We start from the raw sequence: 21694 nt of genomic DNA on the forward strand, positions 1-21694 counted from the left end.
CATTCTTGTCCCTTTCAGCGTAATTTCCTGACCTTTGTTCCTGTTCCAAATGCTCAAGGCTATTTCCACTTGTGCAAATATACAAATACTTTGGTCTTTACCTGCAAGTCACCTCAGATGATAATCTGAATGGTGTCATATCTAATTACTAAGGCGAATCACCCATTTACTGATATACAATGTACGAAGCCCATTTCTACAAGAGACTATTCTGACAGTGTCTCCTAGCCGACGCCCACAACCTTTCATGTATACGCTAAATTGCTCATGCACAGAGCAAAAAGTCATGGCTTTGGGATCTGTGCTGACATGATGCTACTGAGTAATAATATGGTTCTACTGCTGTGTTTATGGCAAGGACATGCCAATGGAGCTGTTTCCCTTCAACAGCCACTTGACAAATGTCATTGGTAAAAACTGTGTAATTATTTCCTGTATCCAAAACTTTACACACATCCATTTATGCATCGGCACACCAGAACCTTGCAAATAACTTTTTGCATCTTTTCTGCGTGCAAAAAAAAAAAAAAAAATTAAAATAAAAAAAGGGAAAAAATGCTGTATGTACATGTATGTACTATATCCTGCCTAGGTGAACTGATGAATACCAGGGAACATGTACAAACTTTACATTCACTGTGCACATAAAATAATCTCACTGCCCCTGTAACCTGTTAGCAACAATGTCTGGTCAAGGTCAATGCACTTTACATTCAAATTTGAAATGAATCATTTTGAAAATCTGTGTTACTATATTTCATAAGGTGCTCTATCAGTGACATACATATTTTACACACATTGAGAAAATACACATGCTCATACCTCCTCCAAAAGACATTACCAGATTATCATCATGTCTATCCATGTCTGTTCTATTTCCCCAGTATGCAGTGCTCCATTCCCATTCCAGTGATCATGACATGCGAAATGCTCCATCTAATTCTGCTCCATGAGCTGCACAAGGCATGGTGCACCTCATTCACACATGGAGGAAAATCGATTGATCTCCTCCGGGAATCTGCAGGACATTTGAGTGTCATTACAAGTACAACGGAGGTTACTGTGAAACATGAGAGCATAATCGAAGGCTTGAAACAAGATTAGCAGAGACAGGAGAATGGATGGAAAATTCTGGGCACACTTCACTTTATGGTTGAGAAATAAACTAATCACACATCTTATTGCATATAATCATTTCCTGTTTCCAAGTTTTAAAAGGCAAGCTATAGTTTCCTCGAGTTTACATGGGGCGCAGTGTTTTAGTAACAGAAAAAAAAACAGGTATGACACATACGTTTGCAGATTCAAAATGAGACACAAATTACCAGTACATATGGATCTGCGCATACCATCCTGCCAAATGTTCATACTGCAGTTGACCTTCGCCTTTGGCGTGACGTGACCATTCACATCTCGCTCCACTCTGCCCATCATCAGTCGGCTTTGGATCTCTGGGTGTACTTGCGTTCCCTCCTCTCCGAGTTCCACCGGATGAGGTTGATGAAAAAGAGGGCGGCGTTGACGATGTACGTCGATATGCACACTAGGCAGGCATCCTCCAGGACGAACATGAGGATGTAGGCAAGGTAGCAACATCCAGCGATGGACACCAAGGATGTTAGAAGTAGGAGGATGGACGCCCAGTAGCTAAATACCATACCTGCAATGGATGCAATGCATTTGAGATTGGAGGACTCTTGATATGAAATGACAGTCATTAAATCACTAACCCATTGAGGATGGACTGATTTTGCTACAACACGCATTTCCCATGGACACCTGCCCTGGTATGCTCGGGACTAGTCTTCAACTGGTTGAGAATGGTGGTTCTCAAATAATAAAGGCATTGACCTATTTATGCAGGGGTGGCCTCTGTAGTGTTAGCAACGCTGTTCAGGAGGACTCTGGCATCATAATACCCCTACAGCGCCAAGCACCTATTTTCACATCTGGGTAAAGAAGGTCGTTTTGGTTTTAGAAAAAAAAGAAAGGCAATCTGGGCCAAGGACACAAAATCTTCATAGAAGTTAAAAGTTAATATGAATCTCCATTATGACATTGTACAGCATTAAATTCCCTTTCAAAATGCTCAGTGTTGCCTTCGTTTCCATTACATTGTGAATGAACAAGCATGGAAATTTGTAGGAAAAGTGTACTAAATGTCTTATTGATATATACCTATTACCAGTTAGTTGCCACAAAATGAAAGTTATGGCACATAAAGTGCGCTGAGCACTTACTTCTTTTTTATAACATGATAATGACGAAGTCTTCTTGTCATCAGCAACAAACAGCTCTCTACTGTAACAAAATGCTAACAACTCTTCATAGAAATGAAACTGTTCTAAAATCATGACACATTCCCCCTCCCACTTACCAAGATTACATGCATCTCACATCAGATTTCAGGCACGTGAAATGAATGGTTACTCCCCTGGTAAAAGTATAAATGCTCTCACCCAAACTGCCCATTCGCACAATTGAGCCAAATATCTTTTGTGATGCTTTGCTTGCCAAAGTCTGGTTCTCATCATACCCACTTCACACTTTGCAATTGTTGAACAATGCCAAAACTGTTAATTGGAATATGTGCATTGAGGAAACTTTTTGTGCGACATGCATCACTGAAGATCTCGTTTACCTTTTGATTCTAAACAGCCATGCCCCCCCCCCCCCATTCTTGTCAACCTGAGGAATGTCAATTGTTTATAATTGTATTGCACTGAGGATGTGTCCTACATCTATTAAGAGGTTAAAGATGTAAATAATGTATATTCTTGGCTAAAGCTTAACTTTACATAAATTATTCATCTAAAACAATGCTCCTATTCATAGTATGACAGACAGTCATCACAAACATCACTGATAACTTTCTGTCAACTTTAACAGAATGATCTATCCTTCCATAAGATTTTCATCTCTGAAATGAAACAACAAAAAGCTATCGCTCATGTATTGTCATCTATCCACACAGAATTCAATTAGACTTGTAAAACTATGACATGCTGAAAAGGAATGTCAGAAGGACTCTGTACTGCAGGCTCTCTCCTCACAGAACGTCTGGTTTGAGGGACCAAGACTCACAGAAATTCTTCAATCTTCTTGACAAGCCTCCTCCTTGCACATGAGAGTAGAACTGTCATCATTATCAGCTTTGTGCTAGTTAAGACATTGCGAATGCAGCAAAATGTGACCTTGTTGCATTCATTCATATTTCACTGGAAGTTGACTACTGGTGTTGAAAATGTACTCACCTATGTTCTTTTGTACTAATTTTACTGTCGGAGGCATAGAGAATACATTCATGGTCTTGTGCCGGAATGGAAATGGGACCAATATTGACCCAGAGACAAATCATATGTAAAGATCCTTTCAATTTTCATCACAATAGATAACTAAACATAAAATTATGCATATTTGCATTGGTAAAGCAATTTGGAAAGTTTAAACTTATGAATTGATATTTTCTGTGAGTTATTGGATAGCTTTGACCAGCTTGGTAATTTTGATTTCGATTATCATTTGGATAGATTTGTTTCACATGGCTGCTAAGGAAGCAAAGAATGCTCGTACCCATGCATTCAGATGACAAGAGGCTTTAGGTCCTCTGAAAAAAAGAAAATGGCTAATGAGTATAGAGTACCTTGCCTTGGGACACAACCACCACAGCTGCACAGCCAGGGGAGTTGAACACAAACCTTTGATTGGGGAGTCTGCTGTATTATCCACTATGCCACAACAGCTCTTCTAGTGCAACTAATTGACTGCACTTACCTAGAGCGATTTGAAGGCAGTAGAAGAGAACACCGTAGATAGAGTTTGGTTGGTTCAGGGGACTGTCTTCCCCAAGAACACTGCCTATCAAGCCAAAGCCTCTGCCCCACCTAAGAATGAAAATAAATGAATTAGAAACATGTGTCATCCTCTATACTATTCATCAACAAAACTTGTTTCAATGTACAGCAATTTAGGATGACCACTGATAGGTACATTCAGCAAGAAATGTGATATTTCTTTAAGTCCTAAAAGCACTGGTTTCTTCAAGGATGTGTCGCAGACACAGAAAAGACACAACCAACACTCCTTATTTTTTTCAATGTTTGATGCTAACAAATGGCAACAATAAGGTGAATAAAAAAAGAAATCACAGAGTTGACCAAGATACCTGCTTTGAGGTATCCCAAGATTGAAGCAAGGACACCATTAATGATATAATATAACATGAGCTGCCCAAAATTTGACCATAACACCGTCCAAAATTTGACCGCCGGCTACATGATATGGAAAACCATTCTTTTTGCATGCAGTCGAATATTTGCTTGGGAGGTCAAACCTTGCCATAGCTACATTGTACAGCTGCAGGTAGCGACAATGTACATATGCTGAATCATTCATCATAACTCTGCTTTCTTGGTTTCTGATATATTTCAAATGGCAGAGGTCTAGAGTAAAACCCCCAATTTTCGGACACCAAAGCTTTTTTGCAATATTTGTTCAACTCAAATAATACTCTACAAAATTATATCTATAATTATGTATGTTAAATATATCAACCTATTTTTTCCCAATATTGATTTTGTTAAATATATCATAAAATTTCACAGAATCCCCAAATATTATCACCATGTCAATTCCCCAAAATTCGGACACGTGCGCACTGTCAATAATATCATGCTTGTAATAATCTTCAAGTATGAAGGACGCACGGGACTACTAGAAAGAAGATGAAGAAGAATATGCATACAAGGGCGCTGAAAAAATGAGCGCACGCCATACCATGTTGGCGCAAGGTTGCATAGGGGACGTTCCGGCGCCCGTTCGTGTCCTATTTTGGTGACTCTGCACAGTTTGCATTCAGCCCCTGTACATTTATTCACTGCATTGGCACGTACAAATTTTGTATGGAGATTTTGTTTTTCGTTTGTATTTTTGAGGATACCATCACACTCTAAGCTTGCGATAAGCAAAAAATCTCGCAACGGAACGGCGTAATTTTTCAATTGTGAGTGCTTTTTCGGCGACCCCAATTCTTTACACGAGACCTAATTCGCTTGCGCTTTGGAAAAGTTGCGGCAATTCTGCATTTTTGATGGCAGTATTTGGGATTTTAGATGAAATTTTGGAGGTGACTCAGGCACCGTCCTGTGGTGAATGAGTGTGCCAGTATGTGAAACGATATGATATGCGTGTGTTGTGACAGTAGAATTTGCTGGCTTGTGATAAGTGATAAGTGTCCGGATTTTGGAGGCCGGCCGAAAATTGGGGCTTTTACTCTAGAATTCTATGCTTAGATTTTATTGAAATAAATCAACAAACACTAGCAAACACTATTCTATTCTATTGTTGTATTCAATGGGGATCTATCTATTGACAATTTTCCCCACAATGTACGTATTCTTTATATGAAATCATGTGTTGTTAATGAGGATGGGTGGGTTACGTTAGATGAAATGGGGGATGTAGCGATGTGTTGGGTTCATAAATAACTGTATAGGTTGGTTCATTTGGCATATTGATAACGTTATTCATAACAATGTACAGTATATATGGGTTCATGTTATATGAATTCAAAATGATATTGAGTTTATATTGTATGAATATATGTTTATAACAATATATTATATTAGTTTCATATCATCTAAAAATATGGGCTTATCATATAATAATGCACTTGTCAATGTAATGACGCACCCCACTACCCCTGGACATGGGTGCGTCATGGTCATTTTTTGACTGACCACACGGGGTTTTTGACGGACACCACAGTCACTTTTTTGACGGACATAACGCTGCAAGTGACGAACACCACAGTCACTTTTTTGACGGACAACACGTTGAAAGTGACGCACACCTCGGTCACTTTTGTGACGGACATCCTCGGTACATTTGACGCACCCCCGTAAATACTGAAACGATTTTTGCATACGTTTTATTCAAGCAATTTCATTTTCTTTTGGTTCGTACACATAATTTGTAAAAGTTTCGGCAAGTTTCCCTTACCATGTAAGCACCGTATTGTCATTCACCGTGCATCACGCTGCTGTTACGATATTCCGAACAGTAGTATTCTGTGCATGCAATCCATACATGACAATCACATGTGTGCAGAATGCGCTGTGTGTGCGCGGCCATTGCTAGTGCGCGGCCATTGCTAGTGCGGTGGATGCATACTGCTGCAGCGCAGGTAGGTACACACCACGCCACGGCATTCATATTCCCGCTCGAGTACTGCGTAACTACAGCCTAGTCGCGGTACGTAGAGATTCGCACAGCTAACAGCGTCGCGCGCGCGTCTGGCCAGCTGGTCGGGCTATCCCGCGAGCAGAAAATAGCATGCGGCAGGCAGTTCTTCTGCTGCCGTTTCGACAGGAAAGATTGAACTAAGTTGTTACATCGCTGAACAGTCCCTGGTTTGAGATTGAGTATGCATGATTTCATGGGTTTGTTGGAGGGAAAATGTAAGGAGAAAGGGTGGCTTTTAAATTCTTTGCTTGCCAGATTCTGGCAAGCATTTTTTCCTCTTATTCCAAAACGCTTCCCGACTTTGATTTTCACTTGCCGCGGGAAAGCGCTCACTGTAATTTCACACGCGGTGGTACGTGTATCCGGGACCGGTAGCGTGCAAAAATGCGTGCAGTTTTCCATAGCCAAGTAACGTACCATGACGCACCCCTCGGTTCAAAATAATGCGTGTTATTTTCCATAGCCAAGTGACGTACCATGACGCACCCCTCGGTCAAAATTTTGACCGACAATGATGGGATTTTGACGCACCCCTCGGTCAAAAATTTGACGGACAAAGCTGGTAAAATGACGAACACCTGGGTCACAAATTTGACGGACCAAACGAGGAAATGACGCACCCATGTCCGGGGGTAGTGGGGTGAGTCATTACATTGACAAGTGCATAACAATATTATAATTATTATTATCATTACGCTTATTACATAAATTCTTATGAGTTTTATATTATATAAATATGCACTGATTTATGTTTGGGTTTGTGTTGTATATAAATAGCAAACACTCTTTTACAAAATTTCATTTAAGCTATTCTCAGAGGGTGCGTTCGAGCGCTCTCCTAAAGCGAACTGTACCGTACCGTACCCGCGCCAGAGGAGCGCTCGAATGCTCCTAAAGTGTACCGTACCATACAGTACCGAGCCAAAAGTGGACCACTTCCTGATGTGCTCCAAAAGCGTACCAAAAGCGAACCAAAAGTTCGCTGTAAAGCATGCGCGTATCATGCGCATACGTCAAAAGCAAAGACATCGTTCTCTTTGTTCGGGACAGCTGTAAGAAGTTCAAGTGCCAGGTGGATGACATTCTTGCTACAAAAATGCGTGACCTTTTCTAAAAACAACTCGTGAGGTACGTTTTCTCTACAGAGCGCTCGAACGCTTCAAATCTGGCAGTTCAGTACGGTACGCTTTGGTTCCGTTCGCTTTGGTTTGCTCTGGAGCGCTCGAACGCACCCAGAGTCACTACATTTCTAGTCTATCGATACACCCATTGATCTTCTACCTCTTGACCCATGGTAGATTCACCTAGGTAATCAGTAACATAAATAATGCAACGCTAATGACAATGTAGTATGTACTTTCGTATCCATGTGGATATCTCCAATTTGCGTAAACCCAAAATACATCAAAATCACAGAATATCCTTAATGATAATACCCGGTAGCACATTTCCAATCACTCACATAAATCTGAAATAAATCAGACTAAAACTTATTTAAAAGGCAAGCTGTGGAGTGAGGAAAAAGACCTTCAAGTTCAATCAGTGTTGCCTGTACCGTAGCTGTGCCCAGGATGCAGTGGGGTATGATCTGTAGAGACTACTCACTCTACTGTTATTTCTACGTGTGTGTTCTCTAATCCAACTAAACTGTCTACCACTGCCCACTGGTACACTACTGTGCATTTAGGCCTATATGGTATGGGCTATGCCATGGATCTATGGACAGTCATGGCCCACTGCATTGGCCATGGCCATGCCAGCCCATGCACGGCATGAAACCGGCGCGGCGGCCGTGCGATGTGGCAAACTGCAATGGCAAACTCCTATATCAATATGTGGGACTGTACAATGCTTTTCTTACTTCGAAGTGAAGACCTTTGAACAACTGACGCTTCCACTCAAATCGCACATAGCTTTGAAGTCTGGGTTGTGTTCCTTGCTAACCTCGACGTAAAGAGCATAAAATGATAGCACTATTCCTGCCATACAAATAATCACCCTCAAGGTGGGGAAATCTGTGCGAACTAGAGTAACCATGGTGCTGGAAGACGGCTGCTGCTGCTGCTGTGTCACAGATACTCATGAGTATGGCGCTATGTACATGTACAATTGTACACGTAATCGCAAAAGGAGCTTTCCCATTCATTTGTGACCATGTAGTCGTGTGCGTGCCGCAACAACTCACCGGGCTGGCTCGGAGCCGTAACTTCCAATTCAGTCCTAGATAGACGCCGCCGAGCGGAGGTGGTGGGTACAGGAGGCGAGTAGCTTGAAGTAAACACACATCCACATCCTCAGCATGCACGTATGTGAAGCTGTCGCTGTAATCGTGAGCTCAACAAACGTCTTTTAGTTTAGAGTACGTCACTTCTGTTTTGCCATTCATTGAATCATGGTTTAGCCTATTTAGTGGCCAGGAATATCACCGCTGTGAAACAATACTTGGATGTCTGTCTAGACTAAAGCACCCTGCGGCAGCTGCTGGGGAAGTGAGCGAGAGCGACCGGCTGAGCTGAGCTTGCGCCTGGCCGGCGCGCCGACGGCGATTGGGCAGTATGCTGACTGGTTTACAGGAATTTGGTTAGTTACCGAGTCCAGTGTGGTATGATCTGTAATCTGTGGATTAATTGCGAAACGCTTTTTGAGAGATTTTAACATTGTTTTGTTGGGTTAGTTTCTTGCTTCTTTGAAGTGTACTGCTTAGTGTTTGGAGCGATGATATGAGTATGTGCTGTAAGCCTGTAGACCAGTAGTTGTGAGTGATTTCAGTATGTTCAGCACAGTTGCTGCAAACCAAAGAGCTACGATATATTCATTTCAAATCGTCCTGTCTTTGTTGCTATCTCTACCTATCCCTAAATATCGTCTTCAATAAGTGAAGGCTGGTCCAGATATAGTGGGTGGTATGCTCCAAATTACTGCAACAGGTACAGGGATGCACAGCATAGTGTCATTAGATTATAAAAATATTACATTGTAGGAAGACTGTGATAGTCTTAGCCCCTTTGTTTTGTTTTGTTTTTGTTTTTTTGGATTATTTGTTGTCAGACCTACCAAGTCTGACAACCATGAGACTCATGCCTCAGCCACTCTCAGGCGTCAAGGGTCTTTCTCACACTCCTTTTACAGTCCTTTAAGCTTTTTCTCATGGCACTCTAAAATAGAGTGAACCCCCCCCCCCCCCAAAAAAAAAAAAAAAAGAAGAAGAAGAAGAAAGAAAGAATGGATTTCCAATCACCAGAGCAATCACTTTTTTTATCAGAATGAATCGAAATATATTTATTATCAGGTATGCACAAGATTGCACAATAACCATTTTAAGAATATTAAACTTTAAAGTTCCTTAACATGGGAGGGGGACATCACATCCCCCTTCCAACAACCCCCCTCCCCCCATGGGGTCACTTCACACTGCAAATCTCGTACTTACATTGTAGTGCTCCTCCGATCTTGGCATCTCTGTGTTGTATGCTCTTCGTGTGGGTGGGTGTAAAAAAAAAAAAGTGTGTGTTTGTGAAAACAGAACTTTTCGCTTGATGTCATCACTCTCCAGTTTACAGATTATGTACTTTTTATAACTTGCTCCTGATACCACGATTTTATGGAAAAGCAGCTCAACATTCCAAACTTTCCAACTTCATTTCTGGTATCGATAGAACTAGACTATAGCATTCAAGCAAGTTGGGTTTTTGTTGTTTTGTTTTTTAATTCCTCTAATATGCCTTGAGAGGTGACCTGCTGTGGAATTTGAAGGGGCCTATTTCTATGTCATTTCTGATTTTGATAGAAGCATAGCATTGTGGTTGTTTTCATACTTTTTTTGTCATAATGCTTTGAAAGTGAACTTGCTGTGGACTTGAATTTGTACATTAAAGGGTTGGAACAGTTTCGGTTGAGATGGGACTTGAGGTTTTTAACATTTTTTGATGATTTTTTGAGATAATGAGAAACCTCATATGAAATATGAAAGAGCATATAATTCTATTAAAGATGAATTCAAAGTTTATTTGATGAAAATTGGTTTTGAAATGGCTGAGATATCAGCCAAAACAAAGCAAAGGTGGGACCCATCTTTTATTAGAATCACTTTGTTTTACTATGTTTGTTTGTTTGTTTGTTTGTTTGTTTGTTTTTGATATCTCAGCCAATTCAAAACCAATTTTCTTCAAATAAAGTTTGAATTATTCTTGGAATTGTATGCTTTTCAACATTTCATGAAGTTGTTTCTAAGTGTCTGTCAAAAAATTAAAAGCCGAATTTCACCTCAACCAATTTACTATATACCATCCCTTTAAATCAAAATGTTTCCTTCTGCATGATTGGTAACAGTCTAGGCCGTAGGAAGATGATTATGCACTGCCCCTGAATTTGCCATAGTGCAGCCACAAAATTCATGTGTACCAAGTGACCTGTGGAGATGAGATCATGTAGACCAGTCTTCAAACTTTTTTAAGGTTGCAAGGAATCCTTTTTTTTGTTTCCCTGTATACAGATTGTAGCTTTTAATTCTGATCTTCCATGCAATGCCGACTCCAAAAGCTGAATTTATGCATTATAACAATATTTCAGAAGATAGCATGATTGATGGCATGTCATTTATGTCATTTTGTTGATCAATTACAAGCTTTGAAATGTAGAATAAAGTAACAATCAAATGTTTGTATTTTAATGAATTAGAGCAGATTAAAACATAAATTCTTGTGGTGGTACTGGTGTATAATTTACTTCCCTTGTGTTAAGCTTGCAACGGTAATTTAAATGATATATCAAATAAATAGCAAGAAACCTTTTCCATCCATTTTTTTAGAATACATGGCTATGACCTTTATAGGCTCTGTTAACATTCTTAATAAAGTATCTTTGGTGTAAAAATTTGTCATCATGAGTGTGAATGTGCTGTTCCATTCATCTCACTGTACCGATACAAGCCCTATGAATTGAGACGATCACTAGCTCCTTGTCTGGTACACAGTGTGCATTGTTAAGATTGGTGTGAGGATCGTCGAAAAATCAACATGCCGTAGTGTTTACCTTTAGTGATGTCATAATGGTCTGCAAACAGGTTTTTCAGTGTAGAATGGTGTTGCTTCAGTGCACAGATTTAGACATTCAGTTTCAAAGGCCTTCTTCCTGAAGCACTCTTTCCCTGTATTGATCACACATATGATGATGATTCTTTTCTTCTTCATTTAAAGGTAGACTTCAAATAAAATAGGATTAATAGGGGGAAAAAAAGTATTAAAATCGTGTCACAGTTCATCATGCTTAGAGAGTGACCCCAAGCTTGAAAATGTTTACTTTTCGTCCTCGGATTTGTGGCAATTTACTGAGCGGAGTTTGCAGTGAAGGTGAATATGGGTCAGAGTTCATATTGTGTGGATGGACACAGTCCTCAGGCATTTTTGATGCAGTGGATTGAAGGTGGTTTGCTCCAATTTGATCCATCCTCAAGGAAAAACTGCTTGTTTTGTTCACTAAATGCCATTTTGCTAAGATGCATTGCCTGCCACTCTCTTGATCATGTGGTTTTGTTGTTGTTGTTTTCATCCTTGAATGTCTATGTTATACATACATAATCCATCAGGCCAGTAGTATTGTAGCAAAAGCATGGATGTATCATGTATACACAAAACTTTGCAAACCCTTACATTGAAAGATATATATTGTAAGTTTTGAGAGTTATGTACAAGTGTAGGCCCTGAGTACACTGTACATGTTTGTATTTTTTTTAAATGTTCTTAATTTCAGGGTTTTTTTTTCTTTGCATTGGTTGAGTAGAGCATGTCCCTTTATTGGTGTCAATTATCATGACTTGACAAGGTCATGTTTTATGAGTAAGGATTTATTAAATTAATTTTTGCATTTTTGCTGAATTTAGTGAGCATACTGGCTGAATATTACAGTGTGTAATGTACAGTATGTCCCCTAAAAAATTACAATCAGATTTTCGCATTGATAATACCCAATATGAGTAAACTGTCTAAATGCTACTTCAAGGTCTTAAAATATAACATCTTACAAAGTGTAGCTCTATTTTGCAGAAAACCTCAGTCAATTTGGTTAAGCGGTCACAGAGAATATGTAGATTGTTGTATTTGAAGCATATCATGAGTCTGTCCAAGTTTAGCACTTCGATGCTCTTTTGTGTGAATACAATAGACAAAACTTGGATGGAAGAGATTCCTGACATCCTCTACAAAATTCCTCATTTCTCTTTGACCACTGAAGCAAATCGAATGGGGTTTTCTGTCAGATGTGGGCAATGAGTTATAGTTTCATACCCTGAATTTGTATGTAGATTGATTCACTATTTTTAAAACTATTATTGCGGAGCTCCCGTTGTAATTTTTTTGGGGGGACGTACGGTATTATAATTCTTGCGCTACAGAATGTTTTTTCTATGATTTTTTTTTTTTGATGGTTTTGATTTCAAAAAGAGCCTTTGATTTTTTCATTTATGTAGGTCTAAAGAACATATTCTGTAGAATACAATATGAATCACGATTCATACTATTAGATGTGGAAAAGTGTTGAGTGTACCTTAGATGGCATTGAAGCTCTAGATGACATATTCACATCTACCAGAGATGAATAACATACTTTCAATAAAAAGATCAGTCTTTTCAGATTTCATTCCTGAATCTTCTTTACACTCAGATGGTTCCAATTCAGCAGAACCCTAATTTCCATCATCAACAATTCACGCTATAATCTATGTGCTTCTATCGTGAGCAGTAACTCTTCGCTCACATTAATTTCCTTCATCGTGAGTCTTCATCACACCTAGGCAAATTGATTTCAGTCAAAATCTACACCGCCACAAACAGCTGAAGTCACTCAATATGAAATTTACATTTCCCCCCCCCCCCCCCCCCCCCGCAAGCCTGAACCTCTCAGCCAGGTAATATCTTTATTCTTCCATAGAGCTCAACTCTGAGCTGGATTTTGCAAAGAAATCATTATCCCCCAGGGCAGTTCTTTGCCAGTCAATATTTGTGAGGCTCTGGCGACACTCCCCACCCAGCTCCCAGTGGATGCCTACACTTGACTCCAGCCGGTTGTTGAGTTCCTCCCCCATCCCTACCTCCTCACCTCTTCAACGATGGAGAGAGAGCATAGCCCTCTCTCTTCCTGTGAAATTTCTCACCACTTTTCAGAGTTCAGGCCCACAGCTGTTTGTCTGTCTGTCACACTGAGTGCCATTTTAAAGGTACAAACGGTGTACCTGTACCCATTTACATTTAAGGTCACTAAATGACTAAAGATACCAAATGTTGCATATCTCTGTATTTTTCATTCAGTTTTGAATATTTTTTTATTTCACAATTGATGAAAATATATATTTTTTTTTTTGGTGTGTGTGTGTTGGTTATATAATTATATTTTTATCTTCGTTTTGGTATTTCTTAAATTACAAATATCAAATATTGAGCATATAGCTAGGTAATAATTCTGCAAATTAACAATACTTCAAATGATTTCTGCAATTGTGTCTTCATGCCCCTTACAATAACTCTATTTACCAGCACTATTTCATAGAACCGTTAGAATGTTTATGTTGTGTCAAGTCTTGGGAGTTACTACTTTCAGTTTCTTAGCTACACTGTAATAGTACTGTATGTGGGTTTTCTCATTTACGATGCTAGTCAGTACGGGAAAGTTGGTGGTACATCCACATTAAAAACAAGCACACACTGTCAAGGATGTTTTACAGGAATGACCCCTTCATCTGAAGATGATACTGTATACAGCACATATTTTGCATAATAGGATTTGTAAGACAATTTTTGCAAGTGCTTGAATTAGCAATTACGAATCGCAATGATGGAATGACAAATAATTACAGTATAATACTACTTTTTCAGGGGAAAAGTTAGTGATTTCCCACCGTAGAGATGATACACCACTTTGACTAGTGGGAGGCAATATCTTTGTGAGATTATTACATACATACTGTATATTGCAAATCAGTTGTCTTGCTGTTTACATATCTATAGAATCACCATGACACACAGTGTATACCTTCATAGCATATTATTCCATCATACTAAGATTTAAAGGGAAATATTGCAAGGATCAATAAGCAATGGCATACAAAATCCATGATGAAATATGATAAAAATCTTATATTAGACCTACTACTTGTCATTTCAATAAACTTTGCTCTTTGCTTTTTTTACAGCCCTCTCAAAGATTTTCACCATCAAAGTTTACTGGCAGATGTTTACTGTATCCGCCATATAAATGTATTTTGCAATCTAAATTTTCGCGAATCGGGAATTCCTGACGATTTCGTGAGTAGTTAAATTCATGATCGTGGAGTCCTGTACTAAACAGAGAAATATGCGTACGTCACATTCACATCGGGATCAAAGTCAACATTTTTGCATTTCTTTAATTTCACGACTAGCACCCGACTCATGAAATTCGCGAAAATAAAAACCTCGCGAAATATTCGGCGTATACAGTATTGTATAATTTGACATTGAGAGTACTCAACAAATACAAGTAACACTTATGTGAATGATTTATAGGCAAAGTCATATTTATTTGGGATAATGTGGACTTCACAGTAATGACATATCCCCAAAACAACACTAACTCTAAAAAATCACCAGCTCAATTTTGGGTTGCTGGACTAGATTCATGTAATTAGGAATAGCAATTTATTGTCATGTTTATTGTCATTATTTATTCTCATTTTTCAGAGTATGTAACATGTATGTTTGTGTTAAAGGTGAATAATTATTTGATAGTGGATTTGTGTTTTCCACCTTCAAGATTTTCTTGCACATCTTTATTCCATGCTGTCTATGATGCATGATTGTGTGACTGTATTAAAGCTTCTCTAAATATTTTACAAGCTTTGCCGAGGTGTTTTTTTTTTTTCTAAGTTTCTTTCCACTTTCACAAGTTTGTGCTGCAAAGAGCGGTGTCAAACATGGAGCCCGTTGTTAGTAACATGATCCTTCCCAAATGGTGGCTGGACATATATTGACTCCCATTTCACCCATCGCACAAGCAAATTTGGAGACTGCAGGATGTCAATATGCGCCTGTCAGGATCTGACGGTCGTGGCTTTAGGAGAGAGGGATAAAAGTGAGGCGACTGATGGAAAGTTCACAGGTTTTCAAAATAACACAGCAAATTGCAGCAGGTCAGTTCTAGGATTTCTACATTAATGACTGCTAACACGCACTGGATAGTTAACATCTTTTAAAATTATATCCAGGGGGGTGTTTCATCAACGTTTGTCAGCGCTGACAACTTGAGTCACCATAGTAACAGTCAGTGACCAGAGCATCTCAGCCAATCAAAACCAAGGATTTTGCTGAAATTGGTCAGCACCGACAGTTGTCAGCGCTGACAAGCGTTGATGAAACACCCCCTGATATGATGATAGGGGAACAAATTAATCTTTTGTCTCGCGAAGAAATTGTAGAAAGGTGTGCAATGTTTTGGTCACTATTGCAGAGCTTCATCAGGTACAATGAGGCACGTTGGTGCGTGCACACGCACGCAGGTTATAGCACGTACAATGCATTGTATGCGGATGCCGTTGTCGGCACGCCATCTCTGGGGCTGGGTTGGGCAGTGCCCAATCCTGTGTCTGCTGTTTACTGCGTTCATTGGGACCTAGTTGGCAGCACGTTGTCTCCCAGAGCAAGCCTGGCAGTGCATGAACACATTTTATGATTTGGTTGTTCATTGGGAAACAGCAAGAAGATCACAGCATGCATGTTAGTCCAAACTAGAGATTGTTGAAAGAATAGGTATTTCTGCCAAAGCCATAAAGGTTCACAGGGGGATTTTGTCTGTGGTCAGTTTGTCTGTCCCTTTGTCAGTGTTTCTTCTTGTCATTTAAGAAAGATTTATGTAGTCAAGCCCACTGTAGCAGTCACCTGTCAATCATATTGTAAGGAATAATGCAGCAAGTATTTTAATAGGGAGTCACAAAATATTACTTTTCAAACCAGAAATATTTAAAGTAGATTTTTCCCAGGGTAGGGGTGGTGGATGTGACTTGAATGACCATTGTGATTGAGTGGATAGGACTGCAGACTTTCATTCAAGATGTCCCTAGTGTGCTGTTGTGCCTTTGGGCAAGCCACTTTCTTATTGCTCCCTTAGGAGGGGACTTTTAAGTTTAAAGCTGTTGGTTTTTAGGTGGCTTGTTCAGTGTTTGAGTGCTCTATCAGTTGCCACCTAAACTAGAAAAGCACTCGGAGAGCACAGACCTCCACAAAGCCAGCAACTCTGTTTCCACTCTTACTGGAATACACGCATGCAGTTTCCCAAAATAGAAGCCTTGTGTTTACGTCATTGCATGGCGCCTTACCCGAGCAGAGCTCAAGCTTTAGTGAGCGTATGTAAACCTCTAGAACGCTCAGCTTGAACCCCAAGTTTGTTAACCTTATATGCCAAAAGATGAAAAAATCAGTCAGAAATCCATAAAATATCTCAGATCACTACCAAAGTTGAATGAGGTGTTCCTTTTGTCAAGATTGACATTTAATGCAAGTTTACTTTTAATCCGTACACAATTGTTTGAGGTATTTTGCAAACAGACAAACCAATGCTGATGGTCACTTAACCTCCTCCTTCATTGGTGGAGGTAATAAGTCTAAACACAGACACATACATGTAAATGAGAAAGCTAAGCCATCCATACGTGTATCATTTACTCTCCTGTACATTTAGCCATATTCTGTTGATAAAATAAAAGGTATATATAGTGTCAGTAGTTAGCAGTTGATAACATTGAATGGATGTGTAGACTTTCCATGTTGTGAATTATTCTGGGTGTAAGTTAAACATCAATAGTTACGTTCAGATGGCAGGCCCTAACCTCGAGGTTTAGCTCTTGCCCCCTAACTACGACGTGTGTCCACACGACGAATCTTAACCTCGAGGTCACGAAACCTCGAGGTTAAGCTTCTGCCCCCCCGTAACTACGAGTGGGTCCCACTCGATGTTAAAACCACAAAACCGGAAGTTTCAGCCCACACTGCTAACAAGGCGTCTATTTATTCATTTCATTTCATTTCATTTCATTTCATTTCATTTCATTTATTTCATTTCCAACAACATTTTCATACACAAAATACTGTATACGCTATATATTTCACGGGGGTTTTATTTTCGCGAATTTCGCGAGTCGGGAGCTATTCGCGAAATTAACAACACGCGAAAATATTACCTTCCAAAATGAATCCCTTGCCTTGATGATACGAACATTTCAGTACTAGAATACCATGTCACGGCTTACCGAACAGACCATACTGGCTAAGCTTGTTTACGCACGTCCACGTCTACTTACGAATACTGTAGAGAGCCAATCCATTATCACAAGGGGACCACTCGTCAGAAATCTAGCGCAATAGACTTTCCACTTCAAAAATGTTGAATTCTAACTTACTAGTTCGCAGAGTTTGGCAAGTCTTTTTCATGCAGTGTATACTGTAACTAGTATCATTCTTATATGCTAGTAAGTTGAAAATTCACTTTCTTTGCCACTTCATATTTTCTCTGGTCCCCAAATCGCGAATTTAACCACTCGCGAAAATGAGTGACATCGGGAATTCGCGAAAATTTATGTACGCGAAAATTATAGCGTATACAGTAACACAACATCAATACAATGTCGTAACAAAGAGAAATACGTGAAGTTAACAATACTACGCATGAAAAAAGCAAGAGAATATTGAATTAAAACTAAAGTTGCAGGAAATGGAAGAGACATGCTAAAAAGCTAAGCTTGTATTTTGCAGTCTCCTCGTGGACAAAAAGACTAAATAACATCAAAAGGCAATTAGCTAGACATAAACGGTGCACAACACATACAGTCCTATACAAATAAACAAACAAACAAACAGACGGACAAACAAACACAAGCAACCTCTCTTGTAAAGAGAAAGATAGAGAGAGAAAAACAAAGCACAGTGAAGGAAAAAGAGGAAAAGAGGAAATTATTTTGAAAGAAGAAACAGAAAGAGACAAGAGGACAGGAAAAAGGTGAGAAAGGAGAAGAGACGAAGGGTCTATACCAGCACACGCGAGGCACATCATACAATGGTGCGATGGATCACCGAGCTATGTGTACATAATGTAGGAAAGTAATAGATAAAAGAAAAGAATGAGTATAACGAATAAAAAAGGAAGCTCAAAATTAAGGGTAACTAAAATATAACTCATTCACCTATATAGGAATTTATGAACAACTTCTTCAGTTTAGTCCAACCCTGTCGGACTCGCTTACAGGTACTCTTTTTCTCTGTCATGCATGGTATGCAGAGATAGCACTGCACTGATGACTTTATGCCTTTATGAAGATATTCGTCGAAAACATTTTTTTAGCGTCGGAGAAGAATATAGAATACAGTAGCGAGTTCGACGTGTTTAGTTTCAGAGATCAAGCGCATGGGAAGAAAAGATGATGTTGTTGAGTCGTGCGTCATAGGTTTTTCACGTGTAGTGTATTTGTGGTGTACGTTTGGGAGGTTGACCCGGAAGCAGAGGGAAATTGTGGGGGCTGGAGTTTACGGCGAGGTCACTCTTAACTTCGAGTTCGTCGTTTTTTGTGTCCACACGGTGCTTAACTACGAGTGGGGACCCCCCGCGGCTCGTGGTTAGAGCGCTAACCATAAGATTTCTCGTGGCTCGAAACATCGAGCAAACCTCGAGGTTTGCTAACTACGAGTGCGTCTTCACGGTCCCTAACTACAAGCTCTAACCTCGAAGTTTCCTAACTTCGAGGTTAAGGGCTCCCGTCTGAACGTAACTAATATTAGCTAGCCATGTGTCTTAACTTTGTCTTCCCGGATCACTTCATGGGCTTCCAACTGATTTGTTCTGAAACTTGGTCATGGGATATCTGTACACACACACCCAGTGAGGTGTAACAAGTCCATAGTCCCACTACAAAGCCATTGGTATGCAGAGGGATTAAGTGGATTATCTCATTCCTTTTCATTGACAGTTAGCCCTGGGTCTTTAGTGCCAATCTGCCAAGGGATTACACCATCAACAGATGTTCAGATCACACACTTTATAAAAATTACAACTCAGCTCAGTCACCATGGTTGAAACTGGGCACAAACATTTAACTGTAACTGTTGAAGTTGCTGCCATATTGCCAACTCACATACATAAAAGATCTTACTTTATTATTCATTTGACACAAAGAGCAGGGTCAGTGAAGTTGTCCGCCTCAATCCAACTGTACCCCATGGAAGACCAAATAGTGTAGATGAATATGGGCTATTCAGTAGTATTCTCAGATGAAAATTTTATGAAACAAATACTGAATTGCACTAAATGCATGCTGCAATCATCGCAGCCTTTTACGAAGTATATGGGCCCCAAAGGGTTTGATGAGATGTCCGTGATCTACTTGAAAGTAACTGATGCAGAACGTAATCTAGGCTATCTTGGCAATTACTAAGTGCTTAATGAAATGCAATTTAACTTTGTAACAGACAATCAGAATCATTAAATTTCGTCTCAATACAGCAATTATTGCAAGTGTTTGTATGCTCAGGTAGTATTACTCTGTGGGTTTTAAAGGCAGAAAGCTCTTTGGGCAATGCTGCTACTCAGCTGGTAAACTTAGCTTGAGATGTATTCATCAGATAATACACAGCTTTGTTGTTTTGCCTTGTATTCCTCCATCTTTGATTTTGCACACTGAGGACAACTTGGTATGAAGAATATGAGAGCCAATGCATTAATTTCCCCAGCTGAAGAAGGCATTGAAGCTTCTGGCTTATCTCCTGACATGACGTAAGCATGTAGACTACACTTTGAGCAGTGATGAGTTTAATGATTAACTGCACGGCACGATGCAGAGGAGACTTGGTGAAGAGATAAGGAGCCAAAACAGAGGACCGATAAACACCACTGCACAATAGAGCTACAGTCACCGAAGCACGGCACGTTTTCTTTCAGAGACCTCCTCTCCATCAGTAATTTAGACCAGAAATTCTTGTTGTAGCCCTCACTTCTGAAGGATCCCAGTTTTTGAACAGACCTAGGAAATCAACTTGCCATTATGAGACCTCATAAATGGGGATCGGTTTGGTAAGTTTACCTTTAAGCCGAGTACTGGTAAACTAGTTTTTATGTCAGTTTGGTATTCCTAATGCTGTAGAGTACCGGTAGTATTTCATTAAGAAAGCGTTTGGTACTAAGGAAGCCTGTTTTGCAACCTATCTGGCCTTCACAAACCAAGATGCCTCAATTAGAAGACAATACCGGTAATGCATTTGTAGGCGCTGGAAGGGCAGAAGAACTTAATTGAAGATCATAGGTATCCTGTCTGGTCCTGGCCCTAAAATTTGCAGTGAAATTTCATCTGTACCTAGGCTTTTAGCAACCTAAGTTTTGATTGATATGCCAGCTCAGTTTACTGACAAAACTTTGCCTGCCGTATGTATGATATGTTACAGTAGAATGGTGTGGCATCGTTTTTTATCAAACTGCCCCAAATTTTGTCTGCCTGGAGAACTGATTCATGATATTCCCGCAATTTCACCTCCATTGTTTGAATGCTGGTCTGATTTCAGTCACCTCGGGATAGAAGGCATTATTTCTTTATATGAAAAATTTTTCTGGAACATGTATCACCACGAGGGACGTTGAGCATCAACTTCGTAAACTCAATACACTAATGCTGTGATAGATTGCATTGCGTCATTTGCTTCCACATGATTCCTGCTTATGCCCCATTTAGCATGTTCCAGGCAAGAGTTGTCTCGGTCCACACCCATCTCAGAGCTACCAAGTCTCATGCATTCTGCCAGAGACTCAAGCATTTAGGGGCAATCTCACGATCTCGCGCATGGCACCCATTTTTCTCAAGCATCGGGCCAAGTCTGCAACTTGGGCCTATAATAATGAGTATAGCTCAAACGATTAAAATGATAGTTGCAAATTATTGATATATTTCCCTTTTGTCTTTCAAAATAAGTAAAAAATAGTCACTTATATATTAAAGTATGCACCTAGCTGATGAAATTGAAAAAGCTCCCTGGGACTCGGGCCACAGGGGGGAAAACCCCTCGGACACCCTTGCTCGCGTGCATATTCACATGCCGAGATGCCGAGTCATGAATATCTCACTCATAAATTTTTTTTTAACTTGGCATTCCTGCCATCTTGAGTACTAAGTGAGAACCCAGGAGGTTCTAATTTTGTGAAAATAAGTACATGCTTGGCTGAAGCACCATTATATAGCGAAGACTCGTAAGGAACTGCAAGAGCTACAAGGGTTGATGCAGTATACTACCCCTTGTATGCTGAGCAAAAACACATTGCAAAGATGAGGTACTGTAAAGCAAGATAAATTCTCAGGAATTGAAGCCAACAGCCTTTTTCACAGCATGAAATTTTTGTGAATTGCCACTGACATTCAATGCATAGTGTAGACAAGAACTTTTGCATTCATTTTAAT

General features: G+C 39.7%; 1 protein-coding gene across 1 annotated transcript; it reads right to left on the reverse strand.

The window, feature by feature from the left end:
* Positions 1 to 650: 650 nt before the first annotated feature.
* Positions 651 to 8290, reverse strand: LOC139734136 (vitamin K epoxide reductase complex subunit 1-like). The gene is made up of 3 exons (XM_071644945.1): positions 8105 to 8290; positions 3775 to 3884; positions 651 to 1660 (listed from the first exon to the last, which is right to left on the reverse strand). Exons 1-3 carry the CDS (start codon positions 8278 to 8280, stop codon positions 1434 to 1436), a joined length of 513 nt encoding a protein of 170 aa, XP_071501046.1. The 5' UTR covers positions 8281 to 8290; the 3' UTR covers positions 651 to 1433.
* Between the last annotated feature and the right edge of the window lie 13404 nt (positions 8291 to 21694).

The sequence above is a fragment of the Diadema antillarum genome, unplaced genomic scaffold (genome assembly GCF_040938485.1).
Source record: "Diadema antillarum isolate AM-2024a unplaced genomic scaffold, OU_Dant_1.0 seq00000512_RagTag, whole genome shotgun sequence".
Taxonomy (NCBI): domain Eukaryota; kingdom Metazoa; phylum Echinodermata; class Echinoidea; order Diadematoida; family Diadematidae; genus Diadema; species Diadema antillarum.